Source organism: Oreochromis aureus, linkage group 22, assembly GCF_013358895.1.
Source record: "Oreochromis aureus strain Israel breed Guangdong linkage group 22, ZZ_aureus, whole genome shotgun sequence".
Lineage (NCBI taxonomy): Eukaryota > Metazoa > Chordata > Actinopteri > Cichliformes > Cichlidae > Oreochromis > Oreochromis aureus.
The window spans coordinates 30634940-30656198 of record NC_052962.1 but is presented as its reverse complement, the minus strand read 5'-3'; the positions used below and the strand labels follow the sequence as shown (position 1 = coordinate 30656198).

At 41.0% G+C, this 21259-nt stretch overlaps 1 protein-coding gene across 1 annotated transcript in view; it reads left to right on the top strand.

Moving 5' to 3' along the window:
• Positions 1 to 402: 402 nt before the first annotated feature.
• The window catches only part of erf (Ets2 repressor factor), a 47560-nt gene continuing 26703 nt past the window's right edge, over positions 403 to 21259 (top strand). Inside the window, exon 1 of the mRNA XM_031754759.2 lies at positions 403 to 1107. Coding sequence (XP_031610619.1) covers positions 1086 to 1107 — 22 coding nt within the window. The 5' untranslated portion in view covers positions 403 to 1085. The remainder of the gene's footprint in view (positions 1108 to 21259) is intronic.

Here is a 21259-nt window from a genome sequence, read left to right as displayed (position 1 = left end):
GACAGACGAGGTGAACATTGAATGAAAAAGCTCTCTGCTGTTGACCTCCTTCTTTTCTCCTTTCATTAAACAAACTGCTTTATTCTGCCAACTGCAGAGACTCATGTTCTTGTCAGGACATAATTTTTAAGAAAAAATCATTCTCGTAAGTTTATTTTCGTGCTACTTTGATGGTCCATCAGTTGGTATAGGGCACGTTGAGTAATGTGATCCAGCTTGTGCCACCACATTTAAAAAAACAAAACAATGGAAACGCCCCTGGCAGGCAAACTTTTTTTTTGTTTTTTTGCCTCATCCCACCTTGCAGCTTTTCCTGGAAAAGGTAATCTTCCAAAGACATAGACGATCTTCGGCACAAAGTAGGCGTTCAGTTTCTCCCTCCCTCCCTCCCTCCGTGGGTCAGCGTGGGCGGCCCCGTGTGGCAGGAGCAGAGCGAAACACGACACCCCGCCAAAGGAAGGGGGGCAGAGAGAGAGCACGAAGTGTCTGAGTGAGTGGAAAAAGTCTGAGGGAAGGAGAAAGAACAGGAGTCGGTACTTTTGTTCGCTTCTGAAGCGCCGCTGTTGGACTGTCGCTGAGGATGAGGAGGGTGATGATGATGGTGAGGAGGAGGAATCGACCATGCGACATGGCTGCAATAAACGGGATGAACATTTAGACTCGTCACATTCCGTTGCTCCAGCTCCGAGCAGCACGGCTCCTCCAAACTTTGACCTGCGCCATTCAGACCCTGGCGGCTGGATTTCCCCCCCTCCTGAGACTCGGGGCAACTTTTCCGCACCAGAACCCCCGCAAGTGAACGACAAATACTCCGGCGCAAAAGTTTCTGGGCAGGCGTAGATGTGTCGCGTTATACCGCTAAACTGCATGCGAAGTTTGCGGCTGGTTTTCAAGTTGAAAGCGGAGCCCGTAATCGGCGCAGGCTCCTTCTAACAAGCCGCCTGTGAGAACAACACCGGAGGAAGGAGTGGGGGTGTCGCTGCTAACTTCGCTAGCTAACTTTGCTAAGGGCTAGCCAACTAACACTCAAAAGTTGACGGGAAAGTGAGCGAAGCGGCTGCGGCTCACCGAAGACGACCACAAAGATGAAAACCCCGGCGGACACGGGTGAGTGAGCACCCAAACAAACTTAATAATATTAATAAAAAACTTTTATCACCCGCTACTGTTCTTCAAATGAAAACAACAGCGCTTAGCCTCGGCGGCTAAGGCTGGTTAGCACGCTAACAAACTCTCCGCTCCAGGGAAAGTGTGACAAAATTATGGCGCTAGAGAGAATCCATCCGAGCCTCTTGTTATTGTTTTCAGTAACCCCAGAAAGACTCCCACTCACGACAGTTTTGTTTACACGTCTAAGAGGATCGAACCATCCCCAAATGAGCTATTTGAAAACTTAAAAAAAATTAAGGTAAAATGAAGATGAGAGATTTACAGTAAGAGTTAGCCTAATTTTCCGGATCAGTGGTGAGGAGTCGGGGTCAGCGCCGAGGTTCACCGCAACAAGAGCTCTGCATTTGGTTTATTGTTGATGCCACAGTGCACCCAGTTTCAAATTTAATGAGTTAGTTTGACTACACGGGTCATTAACACTGCATGCATTGGCACTGATAGCGATGCAGCCACAATTTTCATGCAGCACCTAGCCTGGAAGAGGTTCCCAACGGTAATTATAAGTTTGTTTATCTGCATTGTTGTGGAGGGAAAGACACCACCTCGTTGTGGTTGGTGGGCCACATGCAGCCCAATTTGATCTCCGGGTCCAGACCAGTAATACCGCATAGTAACCTATATTTTAAAGAAACACCCCTTCAGATTTTTCTCTTTTTATGTGTAAGAAATGGAAATGTTTACTTTGACAACAGTCGAGGTTTCAGGGGGAGAAAAAGAGAGAGACCCCTTACACCACACTCCTAAAATTAATAGAACATATTTCTGACCAATTTTCCGGATTTTCTATATCAAAGGAAAAAACATCACATCACAGTGGAAACAGAAAAAACATCACACGTAGTTTTCGATTTAAATAACAATGTTGTTTTATGTATGTATGTGATTCAGACAGTTGGTCTACATTTAGAAACACTTTCTACACACTTTCACTCCTGTGTGGTTAGTGTGGGCATGACCACACAAAGAATAGCAGTGAATTTTCACACTCTATAGTGGGCCAAATTGAGCCCTTTTGCTGGGCTGGTGTTGGCCCCTGGGCCACATGTTTTGACCCATCTTGCTCCAACAGAGCAGTGCTGACAAAATAAAGCAACTTTGAATGGAAATGTGTTTGAAGCCACTGAAATTGAGAAGGGGAATTTCTGTGTAGAGCCATTTAAAATCCAAAGCTTACCGAGCTTTGACCAGACTTTAACTTCAAGGAAGTGATGAAATGCAAACTACGAACCAGGTGTTTTGATTGTTTTAAGCCGAAGCCAGCCCACATTTCCACTTATCACTACATCAAAGCTTGAAGAGGAATGTGAAGAGTGACTACATGATTGGATTGGGAACTTAACTAAGGGTGCAACTGATAAGGGTGACCAGATCCAGACACAGTAAATGTGGGGCAGAGAGAATGTGTGTGAGGGACAATCTGATATGTCTAAGTAAAGAAACAACACACACAAAAATGTTGCTTCCAGTGACCAATCTAGTGTCGTCAGTTAGGATTGGGCCGATATATTTGATTTAAATATTGGATTGTTGCGTATCTAGACCACGCAACTCTTTCAGCCACACATTTCAGTCTAGTTTTAGTCTTTATTTGTTAGGGATCCTCCACAAAACGTCAATCTCATAAGAGATAAGATCGCTTATACCAGCTCATTTCCCAGGTGCACATGATATAATGTAAACTAAAATATCAATGTTGTGTGGGACATTGTTTTAATGTGTGGGATTGAGAGGACATTATTTTTACTTATTTTTTTATTTTTAAAGTGGGACACCTGGTCACCCTACTTAGGAATGAGGTGATTGTTAGCTGAGATATTTTAACTGTCCTGGTTAGTGCTGCATATTTTTGTGTCATTGTTTAGTTTAATGTGCTCTGTGTTTCCTGCAGGGCACTTTGAAAGTAAACCTGCTTGACCCCCTGACACATGTGAGAATTTGATCCGGTGCGGTTAACACCTTTGCTGGGACTTTAAATGGAGTTTAACCCAGAAATCTCAGGCCCTGCTATTTGAAATTCCTTTCATTTTTCTTCGACATGTTTAGTTTCGGCGAGATTATTATGATTTTCCATTCACAGGTTATGATTTTCTTCCATTGTGCATTTAGGTGCTCTTAAACTCAGTTTAGTCAAAAGTGCTTTGTGGTAATCGAGGGCAGGCGTGGATCCAGCTCCCATAATAGATGTTTGAGTGGGGAATGCCTCACCACAACACAACATCATAATTAGAAATACGACTTTCAGATCTCTTTGTTCCCTCAGATAACTCTTGGATCACAGAGTTATGAATAACGTGAACATTTTTTCCCCAGTGGGTGCTCTTTAGCTATATGGATCTGAACATGGTGCTGAAATAAGTTTGTGTAACCACAATGAGCAGCCAGTCCACTGCACAAAATACTCAACAGGTGCAAGAAATGTATTTTTTGGTGCTGAAATTAAAAGTCTTAAACAGTGACCACTTTATTTTTGGAGCAGCATATGTGGCCTATTTCAGATGTCTGAACATTGTAGACCTCTCTAAAGACTTTAATTATCCAGAGGATCAGATTACCGAAGCTACATTGCATTTCCTTTTATTTCAAAAAAGTGGACCAACGACTGTTCGAACCATTCAGCAAAAAGTTAGCTACCTTTGTCTGTTTTCTGAATGATTTATTGATTTGGCTCTGCTGATAAGATTGCAAACAGCTTAAAGGAGTTCATGCTGGTTGTTGGACTTGTTTTTAAGTTGTTCCTGTTCTTCGGCATTTATGGTCTGATTCATGCTGACTTCCTTTAGTTTCTAGGGATTGGAGTAAAGCTGGTGAATCATGGGTTTAAATGACACTGTAGCGTTTGCATTGTTATATGATGTAGGTCATTTTAGTCTAAAGGCCTCTTTTTTTGTGAGGAGAGAAGAGGGTGTAGTACAATGGGTTTAAGTACCAGAGCACACCTATACAGTTGTTTCCTTGTCTGAAGAACCTAGACATACCTGTAAATAAAGTCTATGAGCTTCAGTTTGTATACGTTCTCCCCATTGCTGTGTGACAGCCTTTAGGGTTATTATGCATTAATTTGACTTTTATCACAGAAAGCCTGAACTTTGTTGTCTATTTTTTTACGTCTTCTTGGTATTGGAAATAGTTTTCACCTGCATGAAACAAAACAGTAAGAACACGTTGGTTTTTATATATAACAAGTGCTTTGTAGTCCATCTTAAGGACTTTAAAGTTTCAAAACAGCAGAGGATTATTTAGCAGTCTCGAGGACTCTCTGATCGCCATCCTTTTTTCCTCCTTAAGTCTAGAAACTCTTGTTTCATGTCTTTCATGATGTTTTCCATTGAAGTCATGGAAAAGTAATTTTGATTTTTTTTAATCTTTCACTTCTCAGTGCTCTACCTGCATTCTGTTGTCTTCCTCCCTTGTATTTATGGGTACAGCCCTTTTCCATTAGTACCTACTCTGATCGGCTTGGCACAAGTCTACTCATTTTCCATTACGATTGAGTACCACCCAACATGCGTGGGGTCATTATAGCAATGTGTCCAGAAGTCCCATGACGTCATTTGTATGTGACACGAACACCACGACAATGGAGGACATTGAGGCAATGGTATACCTTCTGCTTGGTCTAAGGCTTTTTGTCAGACTCGGCGATGGCAGTGTTGGTTGTTGTTAAGCCTTTTTGCTCATTGCTCATTTGCTTATTCGGTTTTGAATTTCTTGATGTGTTAGGGAGCTGGTGTGCTTAATAAGTCAAAGCTCTTTAAATGTCAGTATGACAGCTTTGACTTTTGAATTTGGCTTTATTGGTTTTCTTGCATGAAATATGATTCACTGATGATTGAATTTTAACCAGATCACTATTATTTTTTCATCTTGAGTGGGGAGTAAGCGGTACAGCGTCATTCTAGCACACTTCTGTACCAATGAAGGAGACCCATGCCAATATTAAAGGCCCCAGATGGCAGCCATGATCTATATATAAATGTATACATGGGCCAACCTCCACTCTCTTCCTATCAGGAAGTCTGAAGTCTGGCCCCACCAGCACCAGCTCCAATTTTCCGCTTGTGTTACTCGTTATATCAACAACACGCCACATGTGAGACGTCACAGCTGTAGACAGCCAGGACCAGCAGGCCAGCACGCTTTGTTGCACACTCTTATGTGTATGTGTGTAGTGAAAGGAGCCATACATGAGCAATTAGCTGGTGTTAAGTCTGGTAAGGGCAGGGCTTCTGTTTATGACTGAGTGTATTTGTGTTTGTGTGTGTTAATGTGTGTGTATATGTGCCCACATGTCTGTCACTCTGCGGCCATACCTGACATTAATGTGGTCACAACAAAGTGAGTGTTTGACTTTTACCAGCGTGTCCAAATTGCCCTTGAGGAAGACCATTTGGTTGTGGGCAGTTGACTCAGCTCGTTGTAATTACAGGAAGACCGACTTAGACATTTTTTATGCAGATTGAAATAGCTCTAATAACACTGGTTAGACCGGAGCTAATGAACCACAGGCTCATTTTGCTTTAAAAAAATGATGCCGTTAGTTTCCTTTGGGAAGGACTCTGTCGTGTTACTGTCTCACCATTATACTGAATTATACTGTTGGCACCAGCACAATTACTGGCAGCACAATTGCACTACAAGTTGAGGCTCAGTTGTTTGTCTCGGGGAAAGTTTGAAAAGAGGAGCTGGCGACTGATGTATAGCGACGGCGTGGTGCACTTTGAGTTTTAAGACGCCCTGTCTCTGCGGGATTTGTCAGAGGCCGCGCTAGACATTGTATGTCATTTTGACAGACAGGGTCATAAACTTGAATGCTTCTATGGTGAAATGTTTGCAAGAACATATGGTAAAAAATCCAAATAGTTGTTTACCTTTTAAAAAACAACTGTGTCTGTGGCTCTGAGATTCACTCTGTTGACCTGTCAAAGACTCATGTTACTGCTTAACTGTAAGAAATCAGACCATCTATGATGTGTTCTTGAATGATTTAATGTTGTGGTAGAGGCACCATTGGTGCTTTAATTAACTAAATTACAGCCAGCTTTCAGACGTCTTTGTCACCGTTTTTAAGAAAGAAAAAAAATCTCAGTGAATGAGATTTCTGATTTCTGTCACTTACTCCTCGTCCACTGCAGTGTGCTTCAGCTGAAAGAAGTAAGGCACATGGTTTTACGTGGGTGAACCTGTGGAAGGATTTTTAACAGTTGCCTACAGTTGCATTAGTCCTTGGATCACCAAGCGTCTCTCACTTATGGCAGCGTGTGAAGGAAGTGTCAGCTGGCTCTTTGCTTCGGCTCTCTGTCCATCTCCCCTATGGTTGCTGTGCAAGTTTCCCAAGGATCACAAGGCCACAGCAAACTGGGGCTTTTTTTTTTTGCCCGTGTCAGAATAAACTCACAGCGAGATGGGCTTTACAATCATTTTAATATTAGAGTTGAATAAATTTCACTGTTAAATAATTGCAAGTGATTTCTGACTGACTTGCACAGACTTGCTCTTGTGTGACTGATATCGGGCAATAAACTGGATGCCAGTCTCTCCTGTGGATACTAAATAAAAACAGAATATGTTTTGGAGGGAAATGGCATTACAAAAAAGCCCAAAACATAAATACTGGTGTGACAGGATGTACCTTTCTCTCATTTTCCTCCCATTATGTGGTTACTGTGAGTGATCGGGTCGACCTTTGAGTCGACCTGATCACATTCCTGATTACTGCTGAGCCAAGCCTGGGCAAGCAGACCCTGGAAAAACCACAGCAGAGTGACGTCAACATTTCTCTGGTGTGCTGTCAAGAGGCAGCTCAGGTCAGCTTTGCTGTGATCATCTCTCGATGTTACGGCGGGCCTCTTTTCCTGGAGGTGTGTATGTACAGTGGCTTTAGTGACCCATACAAAGCGTAGATAATAGACAACAGGTTGCTCGAGCTGGGACATGCTGGCCAAACAAACACAGAACGCTCAAACACAGGAAAACCTGACAGTCTGAGAGATGAGCGTTGACAGACATCCATGCCTGAAATACATTTTTATTGTCCTATTCTTACCTCAGGTTGTGTTTAACTATGCCATTGCTGTGCTTTCTGCTCTTTCTGTCTTTGCTTTAGTGGATTTTTTTCCTCTTGTCTCCATGGTTGCACTGTTTGTTTTCCTGTCCTATATTTTACAAATCAAGCAACTCATTTAACCATTTTAAGTTTAGACTGCAAATGCATTCGAGCCTTAAACTTGTCTTTGGACTTATCTTGCCTTAATGATGGTAATGTTACCTGTCAGTTATCTGTGGACCCGCTCTTTTTCCTTGATAGTTAAAGTAGAGTTAAATTTTTAGCTAGTATCCCTCCAAGTGCACATCTTTGAAGCTTGTCTCTGTATGAGAGCGAGAATTTCTGATACAGCAGAAAGCCTCACAGAAAAAGCATGCCAGGTGTACCAGGTCAGATGTCAGTCCACCCCTGCAGCACTGCTGGTGCAAACTTTGGTCTGAACGTTATGAGATCTCCGTAATTGTGTGAATTTACTTCATTGTAAATGCAGGGTTCGATTAAATTATGTGCAGTAGCTGCAATCCCAAAACAAAATTCCAGCCCTGAGTGGTGAATAAATTGTGGCTTTATCGATCATTTTTATTTTTTTAAAGCAAACAAAACAACATCAATCAGTATATTGGTCTGCATATTCTTATAGATTTTTTTTATGTATCTCAGCAACCAGGTTTAAAGTTTTAGGAGGTTTTTAATTGCTTTGCCTAAGGGCACGGTGATGGTTGTTGTGTAACAGCTTAATCTATCGTCTAAAAGCCTTACCTATTCTCTTGTACTGCAAAGTCATTTAGGAATCAACAATTTGTAATGTTGCGCTATAAAGGTGAATTTTTTTTATAAACTGTGATAATTTTCATTCTTTTTTAAACTTCATGTGGACCTCCTTTGATTCCTCCTCCTGCAGGTAATGACCTCCCACAGTTCCCATGCGATTTCTAACAGCACCTGTAGTTCGGTGCTCGAACTTGTAAAGTGCAGCTGTGGGCTGTACATTCTGGCAGGAAGGCTATAACAATCAAGCAAACACATTTCCTGTGGAGATGAATAAATGATTGTTGCACCTCCGGGGCTGTTCTCTGTATTATGTTTTATTGAGGCTACTGACGGAGAAGAAATTGTTCTCTTCTCTTCAGTGATACATTTCTTCCTCCATGTTTTTAAAAAAAAAAAAAAAAAAAACCTTTTTAACCTGGTGTGATTTGAAAGAGCCTTCTGTTCTGTGATGGAGAGGTTGACGCTAATATCTGACGTTTATGTTGAGATTTTATTTGGCTGACTTGTTTTTTCTTTTGTCAGATGCTATTGTTATACTAAAAATATCTTGAGGTGACGCCACAGCGTGTTCGGTGTTTGCAGGGAATTGTAAAATGGAGCCCTCCACCAATTGTTTTTCCTGACAGTTTTAAGCTTCATGTGAAATTGTAACCTTAGAAAAACACTGAAGTGTTGTTCAATTAATATTAATATCAAAATTTCAGTCAGTGATTGTGACAGACTAGCTTTAATTGGTATATTAAATTAACACCCACCAAGTCACCAGTGACCCATCTAAGGTTTCCAAATTGGTTGTTATCCACCTTGTTTTTTTTCTAATTGCATTAACAGTGTAAAAGATGAGTGTTGTCACATCACCCGCTGGTTTTAAACTCTACATTATAAAACCTCAGTGTTAGAATTTTGGCCCCAGATATATATTTTTAAGTCAGAAAGAATAATATGTTGAAGAAGAGGTTGAGTTATGAGCTATCCACTATCCATCGAGACCAAAAAATCTTTTGTAGAAGGTTGTAAACATGCTTCTTGAATAGTGAAAAGTTCGACATTTCAAAATGTGGATCTGTGGGGATTGATTCACTTTGGGAGTCGACCTCCAGTGGCCACTGGATGAACTGATGTTTTTTGACCTTTTTTTTTTTTTTTTCTTCACTGGGAAAGGGGTGATGTCACTGTTGTGGAAATCTTTGATATCGTTTAACTATTCTCAAGAAATTCTAGTCCTGTCGTCAGTCAGAGGGACTCTAACTCCACCTATCAGACCTACATGTGGCAGCAGTACTAGGTCTTCTCTGGAGATCCACTGCAACCTAGAAAGTCTATCTAACCAGAACCTGGCTCATCTGTTGTTACACAAAGCTCATCAAGGCTTCAGAGCAGATTCCTGCAGTTCAATATAGTGGGGTTGAGACCATCCACAAAGTTAGGAACTGACTGTAGAGGCAGCTGATTTGGAAAAAAAAAAGAAGCATGGCTGCACCTTTTGCTTCCACACCAAAAACAGTCTCATTCAGTGAGTTATGGAGCTTTCAACACTAACCTGACTTACACAAAGTGAATGCTTCTCCTGATTTATTAGTGCACATTTGTACAGATAGTATCACATGTTGCTCGAAAGAATGTGCTCCTCTCTCAGTCAGCCTCAGTAACCGTAAGCATTTATGATCGAGTGAGTTTGTGTTGCCTCCTTGACAGCTGACCCCCAGTGGGGCAGATGAAAAGACAAAGCAGGTCAAGTGGAACCAACGATTCACTTCACCGAGCAGATAAGAGTTCTGTAGCAGGACAGCTATCGCTGGAGCACCTGACAGGATACAAGCTTTCCGGCTTCACTCATGTTCTCACACACACCCATGAATCTCTTTTGCATAAACTTGAAAACATGCATATATTCTTTTGGCATTTTATATACTTTGATTTTGTTTCAGTGTGTGGGTCATTATTCCATAATTAGGCTTCTCATATTTAGAGTTAAAATTTCCACAGTTCAGTAATTTCATTTTTTTTTGTTTCTGCACCAACTATTTTAAACGAATGCGAATCAACTGTGCAGTTGCTAAAATAGGTCATTTTAGAGGCTAATCAGTATTTACAACTAGTTACAAAATGAAATGCTGATATCTTTTATATATTTATAGCAGTGATATAACTATTTATCTATACAAGTTCTGACAAGTCATTTGCCTTTGAAGCTTTTTTGGAGACTGAGAGAGACAGAAGGTGAGGAGGTAGGGATGTGTTTTGTCAGTGGCTGTTTTGGCTGGAGTCATCTCGACTTAAAGAGGTGTGGAGAGTCATGCCGTGTGTTATGGCTATCATCTGTGGTTCGTGGAGAATGAGAGGTGGTTGGGGGGGAGGAACGGGAGGCTTCCCTGGCTGGTTTGGTGTCATTTATGGCCAGAGGGATAGAGGTAGGTCTCCACCAACATGTGGGTCTGCTTTCTGCACACTGCACAAAGGATAAGGGGACAGACTAGGTGTGGTCCTGTATGGCTCTGTATAATACTGCCAGCATTACCGGTGCCAGTAAAATAGTTACAACCAAGTTGCTGTTGGAGCAAAAATGTCCACCAGATGCCATCTGTTTTTTAGGGAGTCTGTTTTAACAAAGAAGCATGGTTAGAGGTAGCTTGGCAGGTTATGTTCAAGCAATTAGAGTGACCTACAGTGGGTGGCAACATCTATTATTTTACAATAAAGTGGGAGCATTGACATGTATTAAATCCAGCAGTGGCATTCACTGGAAAGGAGCTGCGGTGCCAGCGGAAAGTCTAGAATAAGGAAAAAAAAAAAAAGAGAGAAAAGAATCAGTGCTAATTTATAAAGCAGTTGTCAAATGATGTAAAGTAAATGAGACACTTTTTCAGACCACCTTAAGAGCCACCGAGGGGAAAACTCTGCAACAGGTTGCAGTGAGGAAAGGGCTCCATCTGGTTTTGTGGTGTTTGGACTTTGGGTTGATGCAGGCCAGACTTTTCCTGCCCCCTGCCCCTGCTGGTATAGCACCTGATTTTTTTTATTTTTTATTTTTTTTGCTTTAGCCCACACTGCCTGATTTACAGTGTGACCTAGCTTCAGTGCTAATCTTATTAATATTCTCACAAATATAAACCCTGGTACTTTTCCCAGTGCTAATCCTACAAACCAGGCTTGTTGGATATGTTTATTAAAAACACCTCCAAAACTCCCGAGTTCTTGTGTGGTGCTTGCTGAGGTCATTACAGAGGAGCCAGACATTGATTCAAACAGCTGTGCATGGCTCTAACCTCAGAGGTTTGGCATACTCACAAATCAACTATTCAAGACCTCAAGAAAGGGACACTTCTTACTCATACCGCTCAGCAAATGTGGTCTCGAAGTTTCTGACCACCCCTGAATGCATCACTAGTATGTTTGCATTTACAGGTTTTTCTTTTTAGAAAATTTAGAAAACAGAGCAAAAATGGTAGAATTTGCAAGGAGACAGCCATCTACATGCAGCTCTCTTCTCTCTGGTTCTCTCTTTTAAAGTGCATTTTATAGTATTAGCAGCATATTGCACAGTCTTGTGTTAAGAGCTGAGACTCTTCGTCATAACTGTGTTCAGACCAGTTATACTTTTGTGTGTAGACACCCCCGAACCCCCATTTTAAGCTAAGAAGTACCCTGATTCATGCTGAAGGATTATTGGGGATGCTTTGTCTGATGATCTTAAAAACATGTTGGCTTTAACCCAAAAATTGCTGTTTTTACAACAAGTGTAAAGAAAAATACACAAAAGTAACAGAGTCAGCATCACAAAATTGTTGATTTGAGATGCACATGCACCTTCTACAAGAGTGCATGAGCGTGGCAAAAAGACAGTGTGGCTGTGGTCTTTATAGTAAACACAGAAATCATTACTTGTAAAAGAGTCACTGTGTTCAGATTAATTAAATCCCAAGCTAAGAAGCATCTGAGCTGGCTCTTGGCTGTGTCTGAAGGACATATTTCTTATGCATGAATGGAACTGTTTCCTCCAGCTGGTCTTTAATGATTTCTTAGCGGCACGTAATGAAAAGGATCATCTTTCCTCACGACAAAGGCAGCAGCGCGTTAGCTGTATGTTGGCTTAGTAGGTATACGAATACTTCTCATCACATTCAGTGTGATTGTGATAAATACATGCAAAGACAGGCAGCCATCCTTATCCTTATCCCCTACTGTGCATTTTGCAGGTTTTTCTTTTTAATTATTATCATTAAATGTGCAACAAGGTGCCCAACAGTTAGTCCGGGCTTATCCACATTTAAAGTAAACACAGGTTTATGCAACAATTATCTGCTGTCACGAACCTTGGATTTATTCAGAAACAAGCAGTTATTTTAGATTTCAGTGGCTTTTAGTTGCTTTAGTTCTAAGATGTTATTTACCCTTTTATGTGCAATTTCTATTTATAGTATTTGTCTTTTGTGGTGACAGTCTAGTATAAAACCAATAGTATAAAATAGTATAAAAGCAGCATGGTAAGTTATGGTTTAAAGACAGTGGCTTTTGATTTTACCAGTTTATTGCAGTCGTTGCAGTGTCGCTGTGTGATGAAACAACGGAAAGGAGAGTGGTGTAAGATTTTGGCAGCATAAAGTTAAGGTTGTGTCTGACCCCTTCAGACTCTAGAAATCTTTTGGTGAGTGGACAAAAAAGTGATCCCAAAAACAAAAGGGAGAGCGAGCAGAGCACAGTCTTACTTTTCTGATGTGTTTGCTTTAGCTATCGGTCTGTTGGGAATCCTGTGGCTTTCTCTCTCTCTCGCCTGGCTGTCGCTACTTGTCTTGGGAATTTGTATGTGGCGTATTGACGTTTGATGTGACACTGTGTGACCTAAAACATATGATGTTTGTGTTATCTAAAGGCTAATAGCCTGAAAACTTTGTTCGCACTGCACATCACACACGCCCACACAGTGGAGATATGCACGCACGCTCTGTCTCTCCCCCTCACCTACATTAAGACGATAACAAAAGTTCACCGAACCTCTATAACAAACATACCTACAGTTTTCTCCATCCCTGCCTCAAATGCGCACAATGTCGGCCTAAAAGGCTTCAGCACACATCTCACCCCTGGCCAGATCAAACCACGGAGAGGTCGATGAAGAGGAGAAGATGGTAGGATGAATGATCTGAAGAAGGAGGGGCGAGTTTACTGGTTGCATTAAACATGTAACAGAAAGTTTGGCTGAGCAGCCCGATGCAACACTAGCATTCAAGCTTGAAGCTTGTTTGTATTTTTATCCGGAATCTGCTGGGATCAAGCACAACAGAGGACGCCTTCTTTTAATCACCCTTTAAAGCCGCATTTAATCACGGTTTTCCTTGCTAACAATGAGTCTTTGGGGCTGACTGTGCACAACAGCAGGATTTGTGCACATGCACGTGCACAATAGCAGGATCAGAACGTGCATGTGCACAAATGTTTTTTCCTTTTCCTCTGGCTAAACTCCCAATAATTTCTCTATGCCGCTAAAACCTTATTACTGTTAAAAGACTTTCAAGCATTAAATTGTCTTTGGTTGTTTTCACACCTAGTTTGTTAATTAAGTTCATTTATTCTGGTCCAAAGCAGTCACTGAGTTTGTGAACTTGTAGCTTTTTCTGTGATTTTGCTTCTTTTTACACAGAACCAATTCCAAGCAAACTCCCAAGTAAACCCAAAATACGTCACTACAAACCAAGTGGCACATTCAGCCTCCTTATTGGTCAGATTTGTGTGGGACAGGAGCAACAAAACTAAATAAAGGAAGAACATGCTGTGTCAATTTGAGGCTGAATCGCTCTGGACTGTGCTTGGAACTGGACCGAGACCAACTACTCAAACGGGCTCGGTGCAGTTGTTTTAGTCTGCACCTGTGTGATTACCTTATTCACATCTGCACAAGCAAAATGGACCAAGGGGGGAAATGAGTTTGATTTAAACAGACTAAACAGAGGTGTGAAAACAGCCTCACGTTGAGGTTGGATACATTTTAAAAGGTTTAGTCATGTCTCTGAGAATTTCCAGCACACAGTGTTGCTGTTTTCATCCACTTTTTTACATTTAGATCACTCAAAGCCAAGCATTAAAGTTTGAATAAGCCTGTTCAGCCTTTTTAATTTTAAGGGAGAAGGGGCGTGTATCGTGGTATCAGTGAGCTGATCAAACAACCTTTGGAGGAAGAGGTCATGGGGACACCAGTTATCTGCCCTTATCTCCCAATCTCCAGCCATCTTCTTCAGCTTCTCCTCAGGGGACACTGAAGTGTTCAAAAGTCATGCAAGACACGTAATCCCTTCATTGTGTCCGCGTGCATCAGGATCTCCTGAGTTGTACATGCCTGAAACACCTCACCGAGGAGGCGCCCAGAAGGCATCATCACGAGCTGCATGAACCACCTCAACCGGCTCCGTTTGATGTGAAGGAGCTGCGGCTCTACTCTGAGCCCCTCCCGAATGTCTGAGTTCCTCACCCTGTCTCTGAAGATAAGGGTGTCTGGGCTCATTTCCGCCCCTTGTATGCGCCATCTCATTCTTTGTCACTTTCCACTGTTCTTGGTCATAAATGAGGGCAGAACTGCAAATCGAGAAAATCAAGATCTTCAGCTTCACCACAACAGATCAGTATAACATCTGCATTTATGCACATTAATGGATATTTAAAACTTTATTCATGTCTGTCCATTCAGCACCTCCCAATCAACAAGACCCGGAGATATTTGAAGATGTTCACTTTGGGCAGCAACTTCTTTCCAATCTGAAAGGGGCAATGTTACCATTTTCCAGATGGGAAAAATGGCCCTAGACTTGGTCCTAATTCTCATCCCAGCCACTACACATCAAAAAATCTTAAATATCCTCCACCACCAAGGTTTTGGTTTAGATTGGGTTCTGTTTATTCTGTACACTGCTGAGCTACCAATGGACTCGTGGAAACCCACAAGAAGAAGAAGGCCTTATGGAAATAGGCAAGTTCAATGATTATTGGCTTGAGAATGACTGTTACTCTTGGCAGTCTAACCCATTATCTGGCAATGATAATGTAGCTGAGTGCCCTGTGTGGGGGAAGTGTTTCAATTTTAGGACAAAGTGATATGATTTGGGACGAAATTTATATTTTTTGGAATAATTTTCCTAAACTTAACCAAATATTTTGACTTTTTTACCACACGGTTCATTTTGAGCTGAAACATTTGTTTACTTGGAAAACTTGTTTTTGTTTTGTTTATTTTCTTTTGTCCCTTTTGATTTATATTTTCATTTCAAGTTTGGTTTTAAATTTAGGGTTTTACCTGCATATATAATTGTTGGCTTCCACAGCAGAGGTTTTGGCCTCCCATCAGAGGAAAATCACCAGGACTCCACAAAAATCCACCAAAAGTGGCTTAATTTACTTGAGCAGAATATACACTATCATTTATCATATGGCCATAAATAACAGGAAAATGAACAAACGTCTGTTATGTAAGATGACACAGACCAGCCCAGTCGAGCTTGCGTGTGTGATCACCCCTCAAAGGCCCATTGTAAGCCAGTAAAAACTGAAATTTCTTGCAAGAGGTATTTAAGAAGTCTTAAATTTAACTTATCTTTAGACACCCTGATAACAGATTTTATTTTACTTTTTCCTATCAGTAGATTATCTTCAGAGCCAATGTGGTTATTAATGTTAAGTATATAAAAGCATGAGTGATTTCAGACATCTTCTTGGCCTCTGTTCAGTTAACAGGTTTGTGCATCTTTAGCCGCCGAAACTTTAAAGGTGAACACAGAGTTGGACTTGTCCTGTTCTCTGTTTCAAAGGTAGACGTTAAATTTTATTGGTGATAAGAGAGGCTCCATTTGATCGGGCCAGTGCCATCGCTAAGGTCATAAACTTTTATAAAGTTTGTTCTTTCTGAGCTTTATCACCAGCAGCACACAAACTCAGTAACCTAAAGCGCAGTTATTTAAAGATCTTGGCAGTCTAAAAGGTTTGTATATGTTTCCTCAGACGATATGGCCAATGAGCCAAATGAAAAGAATGATCTAAATGCGAAAGAATGCTGACTCATTAACCATCAAATAACAATATCATTTTTACATGTTAAATTTATTAGGTTGAAAGTGCTGTCCTTGTTCTTCTGGTAACTCATGTGACCCATTCAATGTCCCTGAAGGTTGCTCGAAACCCCCGGGGCCACAGCAGTGATGAATGAGGCGGTTTCTGTTTTATTCAGACGTAAAAGTCAGTTAGTCCCTCAGACAGACACTCAGTCATCTCGCCCACTCACAGCATGCACACTTTATTAGGGGGCCTGGACCCCCCACATGCCATGAAAATGGGTGATATCTGGCTTGCATTAACATACGCACACACAGACACACTCTTCTAATTTTCTCACTAAAGCTTGTGAGCATGGCGTGCTCATTTGGGCTGCCATCTCCCTGCGGTGACGCCGTCGTGCCTCTGTCTTTTAATGTTTTTACACAGGGAGCGAGCCACTCTGTCTAGAGACTGGAAGATCCAACTTTAATGCAAAAGAGGAATTAAGACTGCGGTGACTCTGCCAATGAGGAAAGGCTGACTAACGCTCCCAGACGTCACACATGTAGAAAGTCCCATGCTGGCTGTTTTTTGAGTTTTTTAAGAATTTCACGGACACACTCATCCAGAGTGAATTACTGTCACTGTGACTGTACTATGAGCCACAAGTGGTAGATAAAGGATGTGAGCCAACGCTGAAGTCTGGCTCTGGCATCGATGTCAACTATTCATATTTGGGTTAAGAAGAACTTTTTGTGTTCAGCAAACTTCTGTATTTGTGTGGCTGAGGTTCAGGAGCAGTTTGAGGTGAATTGGGTAGATTTTCTCCAGACTGTCACTGCCTGTGATAATATTATCAGAGTAGCTCAAAGTCTTATTTGCATTTAAAACTTTTTAATATTCACTGACTGTAGTCAATCATAACACAAATTCAGTTGAATTTGATTTATATAGCACCAGTTCACAGCAACAATCGTATCAAGGCACTGAGATAAAGTTGCTGCAGTGAGACGGTCCAACAAGCAGGACGATCATCTACCTCTCAATTTACCAAACTACATGGAGGTGCTGTGGCACGCACTTCTGAGTCCTGTTGTTGTTTTACTTTATCACAATTTTAATGATATTTGAGCACAGATATCTCTTTGTGCTTGTATAAATGTTACAGAGATCTGGCGGCAGCCTTCTAGGCAAATTTTACACTTAGGGACAAAAAAGAAGTGACATTGAATTGGTGTCCGTGCTGGGTTCATATCAGATGGTGTTTCCTATTGAATTGGATTCTAACCAACATGCCAACTCCAGTCTTGAACAGTCGTTAATATACCTGGGTAATCCACGTAAGTACCCTTTATGTGGGAGATGCCTGTAGATATCCGGACTTGAGGTGTAAAACTGTTGCAGACATGGGCAGCTGGACAGCCAAGCACTCATTTGTGTTATATACTGCTTTGAAGTCTGCTGCATGGAGCATATGCTTAGTTGGTGATGTAATGCAAATTCTCCACCAACAAGTCCATGCGATCACAAAAAACTGAGAAACATGCGAATGACCGTGTAGTAGACTCACTAAGTCACTTAATGAGTGATAGAAGGTTGGTTTGATGTGCAGTTTGGTTTAACTCTCAGTTTATAATTTATTTGTCCAGTACTGTTTCTTCTGCTCCCAGCTTCTCTCTCGGTGTGCATTACACCTGTTGTATAGCAAGTCCAGGACAAGCTTTTCATTTGGGCAGGGAAGTTTTTCCTTATCTACATAAGGAGCTTAACCAAGTGTAGCTTAGATCATTGTCATATCTTGGATCTCTGACATCTTATCGGTAAGAGTGTTGTAAAAATGTATCCCAAGAAGTCGCTATAGAAGCAGACACATGTATAGCTTTGAACTACAGATGTTAATAATTTTCCAGGCATGCACACTCGTATCTGATTAGCTCTTGGCATCATTATCTACGCTGCAAGGTTTTATGGCTTTAGGGATATTAATAAGTTTATTTCAGATGGAGAATCAGAGAGGAGCAGTTTGTTGATTCTTCATTGCTTTATTTTCTTTTTGTCGCATCCATAAAATAAACCTTTAGCATTGTTGTAATCAGCAGTGGAGCCTCCCTGTCTGTATGGAAAGATGCTGAAAGGGAAAGGGGGTGGTTGGGGCTGTGAAAGGAGGAGATGGAGTTTGACTGGCAGGGACTACGAGAATGAGTCACTCATCCGGCTCCCTGAATTTGGAGCTGTAGGCCTATTCTGGGCTGCGGTGACACGTGTATGTGTGCGGTTGTGTGCATGGATGCATGCACACTAATGTACACACATGGCTGAGTCCAATAGCTAAAGTCACCAGATTCGTGCTGTTGGCCTTGCCGCGCTCTGTGTGCGCGCGTGTTTGTGTGTTGGAGGAAAATGAAAGTAGTCTGGTGACCAAACCACAACACAGAAGCCAAATTTTAAACAGATATTTATCTTCGCTCTCCCTCCACTGCACTAAATTCCCTTCAGTAACACCACCACCAGTCTGCAAGTGACTCCAGCTCCACTGTGGCCTCCATCGATCGCTTCACATATAAGTTTTATAAGTGGTTAAGCAGTCAGGTTCATGAGCATTTCAAAAGTAATGTAACTTTGTACTTTCAGTACTCCACCATCACACTGGATTTCAAATGAAGTAAAGGTCAAGGGTTTTTCCTGCATTCAAAAAATGTTGGCCTTCCCCCAAAGAAAAATTACCGGGATTGTAATAAAGCTATTATTAATTTTTAATTGTTTTAAGCATCAGCTAATCATCTGTCACATTTTTGTTAATCAGATGACCTAAAATAACAGGAAAATTCAGACTTCTGTTAAGTAAGTAAGATGACTCAGTGTTGTAAGTATATGTAGAACAGCTGGGAAATAAGACTGTGGTTTAATTGTGAATTTTAGCTTCAGTAAAAATATATATTTATCTAAAATTAGCCAAACGGGCATTTTATTTATTTATTTTTAAATAACTCATCTAATTTACATGGATTTCTCCAAATCTAAATACTTACATTTACTTGCAGAGGAAATTTCAATGAGATTCATTTAATCTGTTTTGATTAGTTAATAGGGATTCGCTTTTGTTGCATGTTCAATTTCCTCTTCTTTTGATCGATCCCTCTTTCCCCCTCTCCCTGAAATGAAAGCAAGACCCTTCTGATCTGGCTTGATGACACTCGATGAGGCACATTACTTCTTCTTTTCTGTGGTTTACCAGCAAAGCATTCATGCTAAAGGGCAGGTTATTTGTACATTTTGCCAGCTGACCGCTCAGTTTGACGTTATTAATCAGCAAAGCAACTTCCTGAATGTAATGCTTGCTGGTTTGTTGGGCTTAAGACTGCCGGACTTTCCTTCTGACAACACAATGTTTCATTCTCCATTTGTAACTCACTGCTATTCGCAGATATTCAAGATTTCCTTCCAAATTCCACAATAACTACAGGAAGAGATCTTCGGTGAAGCAGTCAGGTAGCCAGACGCTCGTCACAGCCAAATGTTTTACAGTGTTGTCATTTTCTGGAAGGAAAGCATGCTCAGACGAGTTTGGGAGCATGCGTGCATGCATTTATGTGTTTTTCCTCTCTGGGAAAATAGGCCTAAGAGTGATAAGTCTGCAACCTTGGCTCAGGGGCTGCAGATTAGGAGATAGAAGTTTGAGCTCTGAGATCATCACTGATGTGCCTGTTCAGGATTTTGTTTCTCATTATCACTGCAGTAATAATCATTTCCTGTGAAGATTGCCTACTTTGCTGCTTTTAATCTGTTTAGCCTTTTTTTTTATTTCCCACTGGCAATTCTAGTAGTTAATTATTTGTCTTAATGAGATTGAAAGGTGCCAAAGATGCAACAGAGGTACCTCAGGAACACAGTAGTGACGTATTTAAATCGGCTGCAGCTTTAAAGGAGCTCCCCCTCACACTAGAGTGTAATAACTGTCTCTTGACTGCACACGTTTAAACCGACCCAGGACCAGCTTAATGACAGTTTTGGCTGACTTCGAGATGGTTTGGACCTCCAAGACGCGACAGGTTTCTGTCCGGCTGATTCCCAAATTAATGTCCTTTAGCTGTCTCAGCTCTAGTGAAGATGGTCTAAACATTCAAAAGGCTTTCATTAGCTTTACTACTGTGGAAAATCTTCAAACTCCATACTTTCTATTGAGATGCGCATGACTAGTCAACCTTTTTCGTCTTCTTTTAATAGTATACTGTCAGGTTCAGCCAACATCAGTCAACAAACACAACTTAGCCTATTATGTCCTTCCAGCTCAGCTTGTAGAATATGATTTCAAACTTTTTGAAGGGGTCAAAACCCATTATGATGTTTGGGAATAATAAACAAAAAACACAAACCAGGAGAGGTCATTAAATAAAAACATGCAAAATGACCATCAGATATTTGTGATTAAATATTTACATTTTAAATAGAAACCTGAACTAAATAAAAATAAAGCCTTGGGATTTCAGTTACATGCTTCATTTATTTGACCTTTGTCTGATCTGGCATTTATTTTACATCTTCTCTTCGATGGGAAAAGGGAAGGGTGGCTGTTGGTTAGAAGAATGAAACAGAAATCGCAGAGGAAATGTCAACTAGTTGATCAACAGGAGATCAAAATGAGATAAATGCTCTTTTTTGTGGGAAGGCTGCAAAGTTTTCGCTTTTAAATCAAGTTGTGATATTCCTAAGTTTAGGAATGACATGTCATAAAGCTCATTGTTTAGTTTTTTTTGTTTTTTTTGTTTGTGTAAGCAGCTTTGCTTCCTCTTCGCTCTTTTTTTTTTTTTTTCTTCTTCTTCTTTTTTCAGTTCCTCCATACAAAACTTATTCACCCAACCTTTTGTATCTCATTTCCTTTATTCTCTCAGATTCTCTCTCTATCTGGGAAGCTTTTTGGTTTCCTTTGGCGTCATACTACTCTTTTTAGTCTCTTTGTTCCTTGGTGGGGAAATGAACATGTAAGCACACATTTCAGGCTCATATCCGTACCCCATTATAAGATTAGATTAAGGTTTTTTTTTTCTTCTTCTTCTTTGGTAAATGCTCATCCTGTCTGCATCTCCCCAACACTGACCTCTTCTCTTACAATCTCCTCCTTCCTTATCAGTGTGTTCAGTCATCTGTCTCTTTATTAACGTTATGTAATGGAGGATCATGTGAGAGCGTAGGGTGAAGGTTCACACTGTGCACCTGTGGATACTCGTCCTCCTTTTCCCTTTGATCTCTGCTGGATTTCTT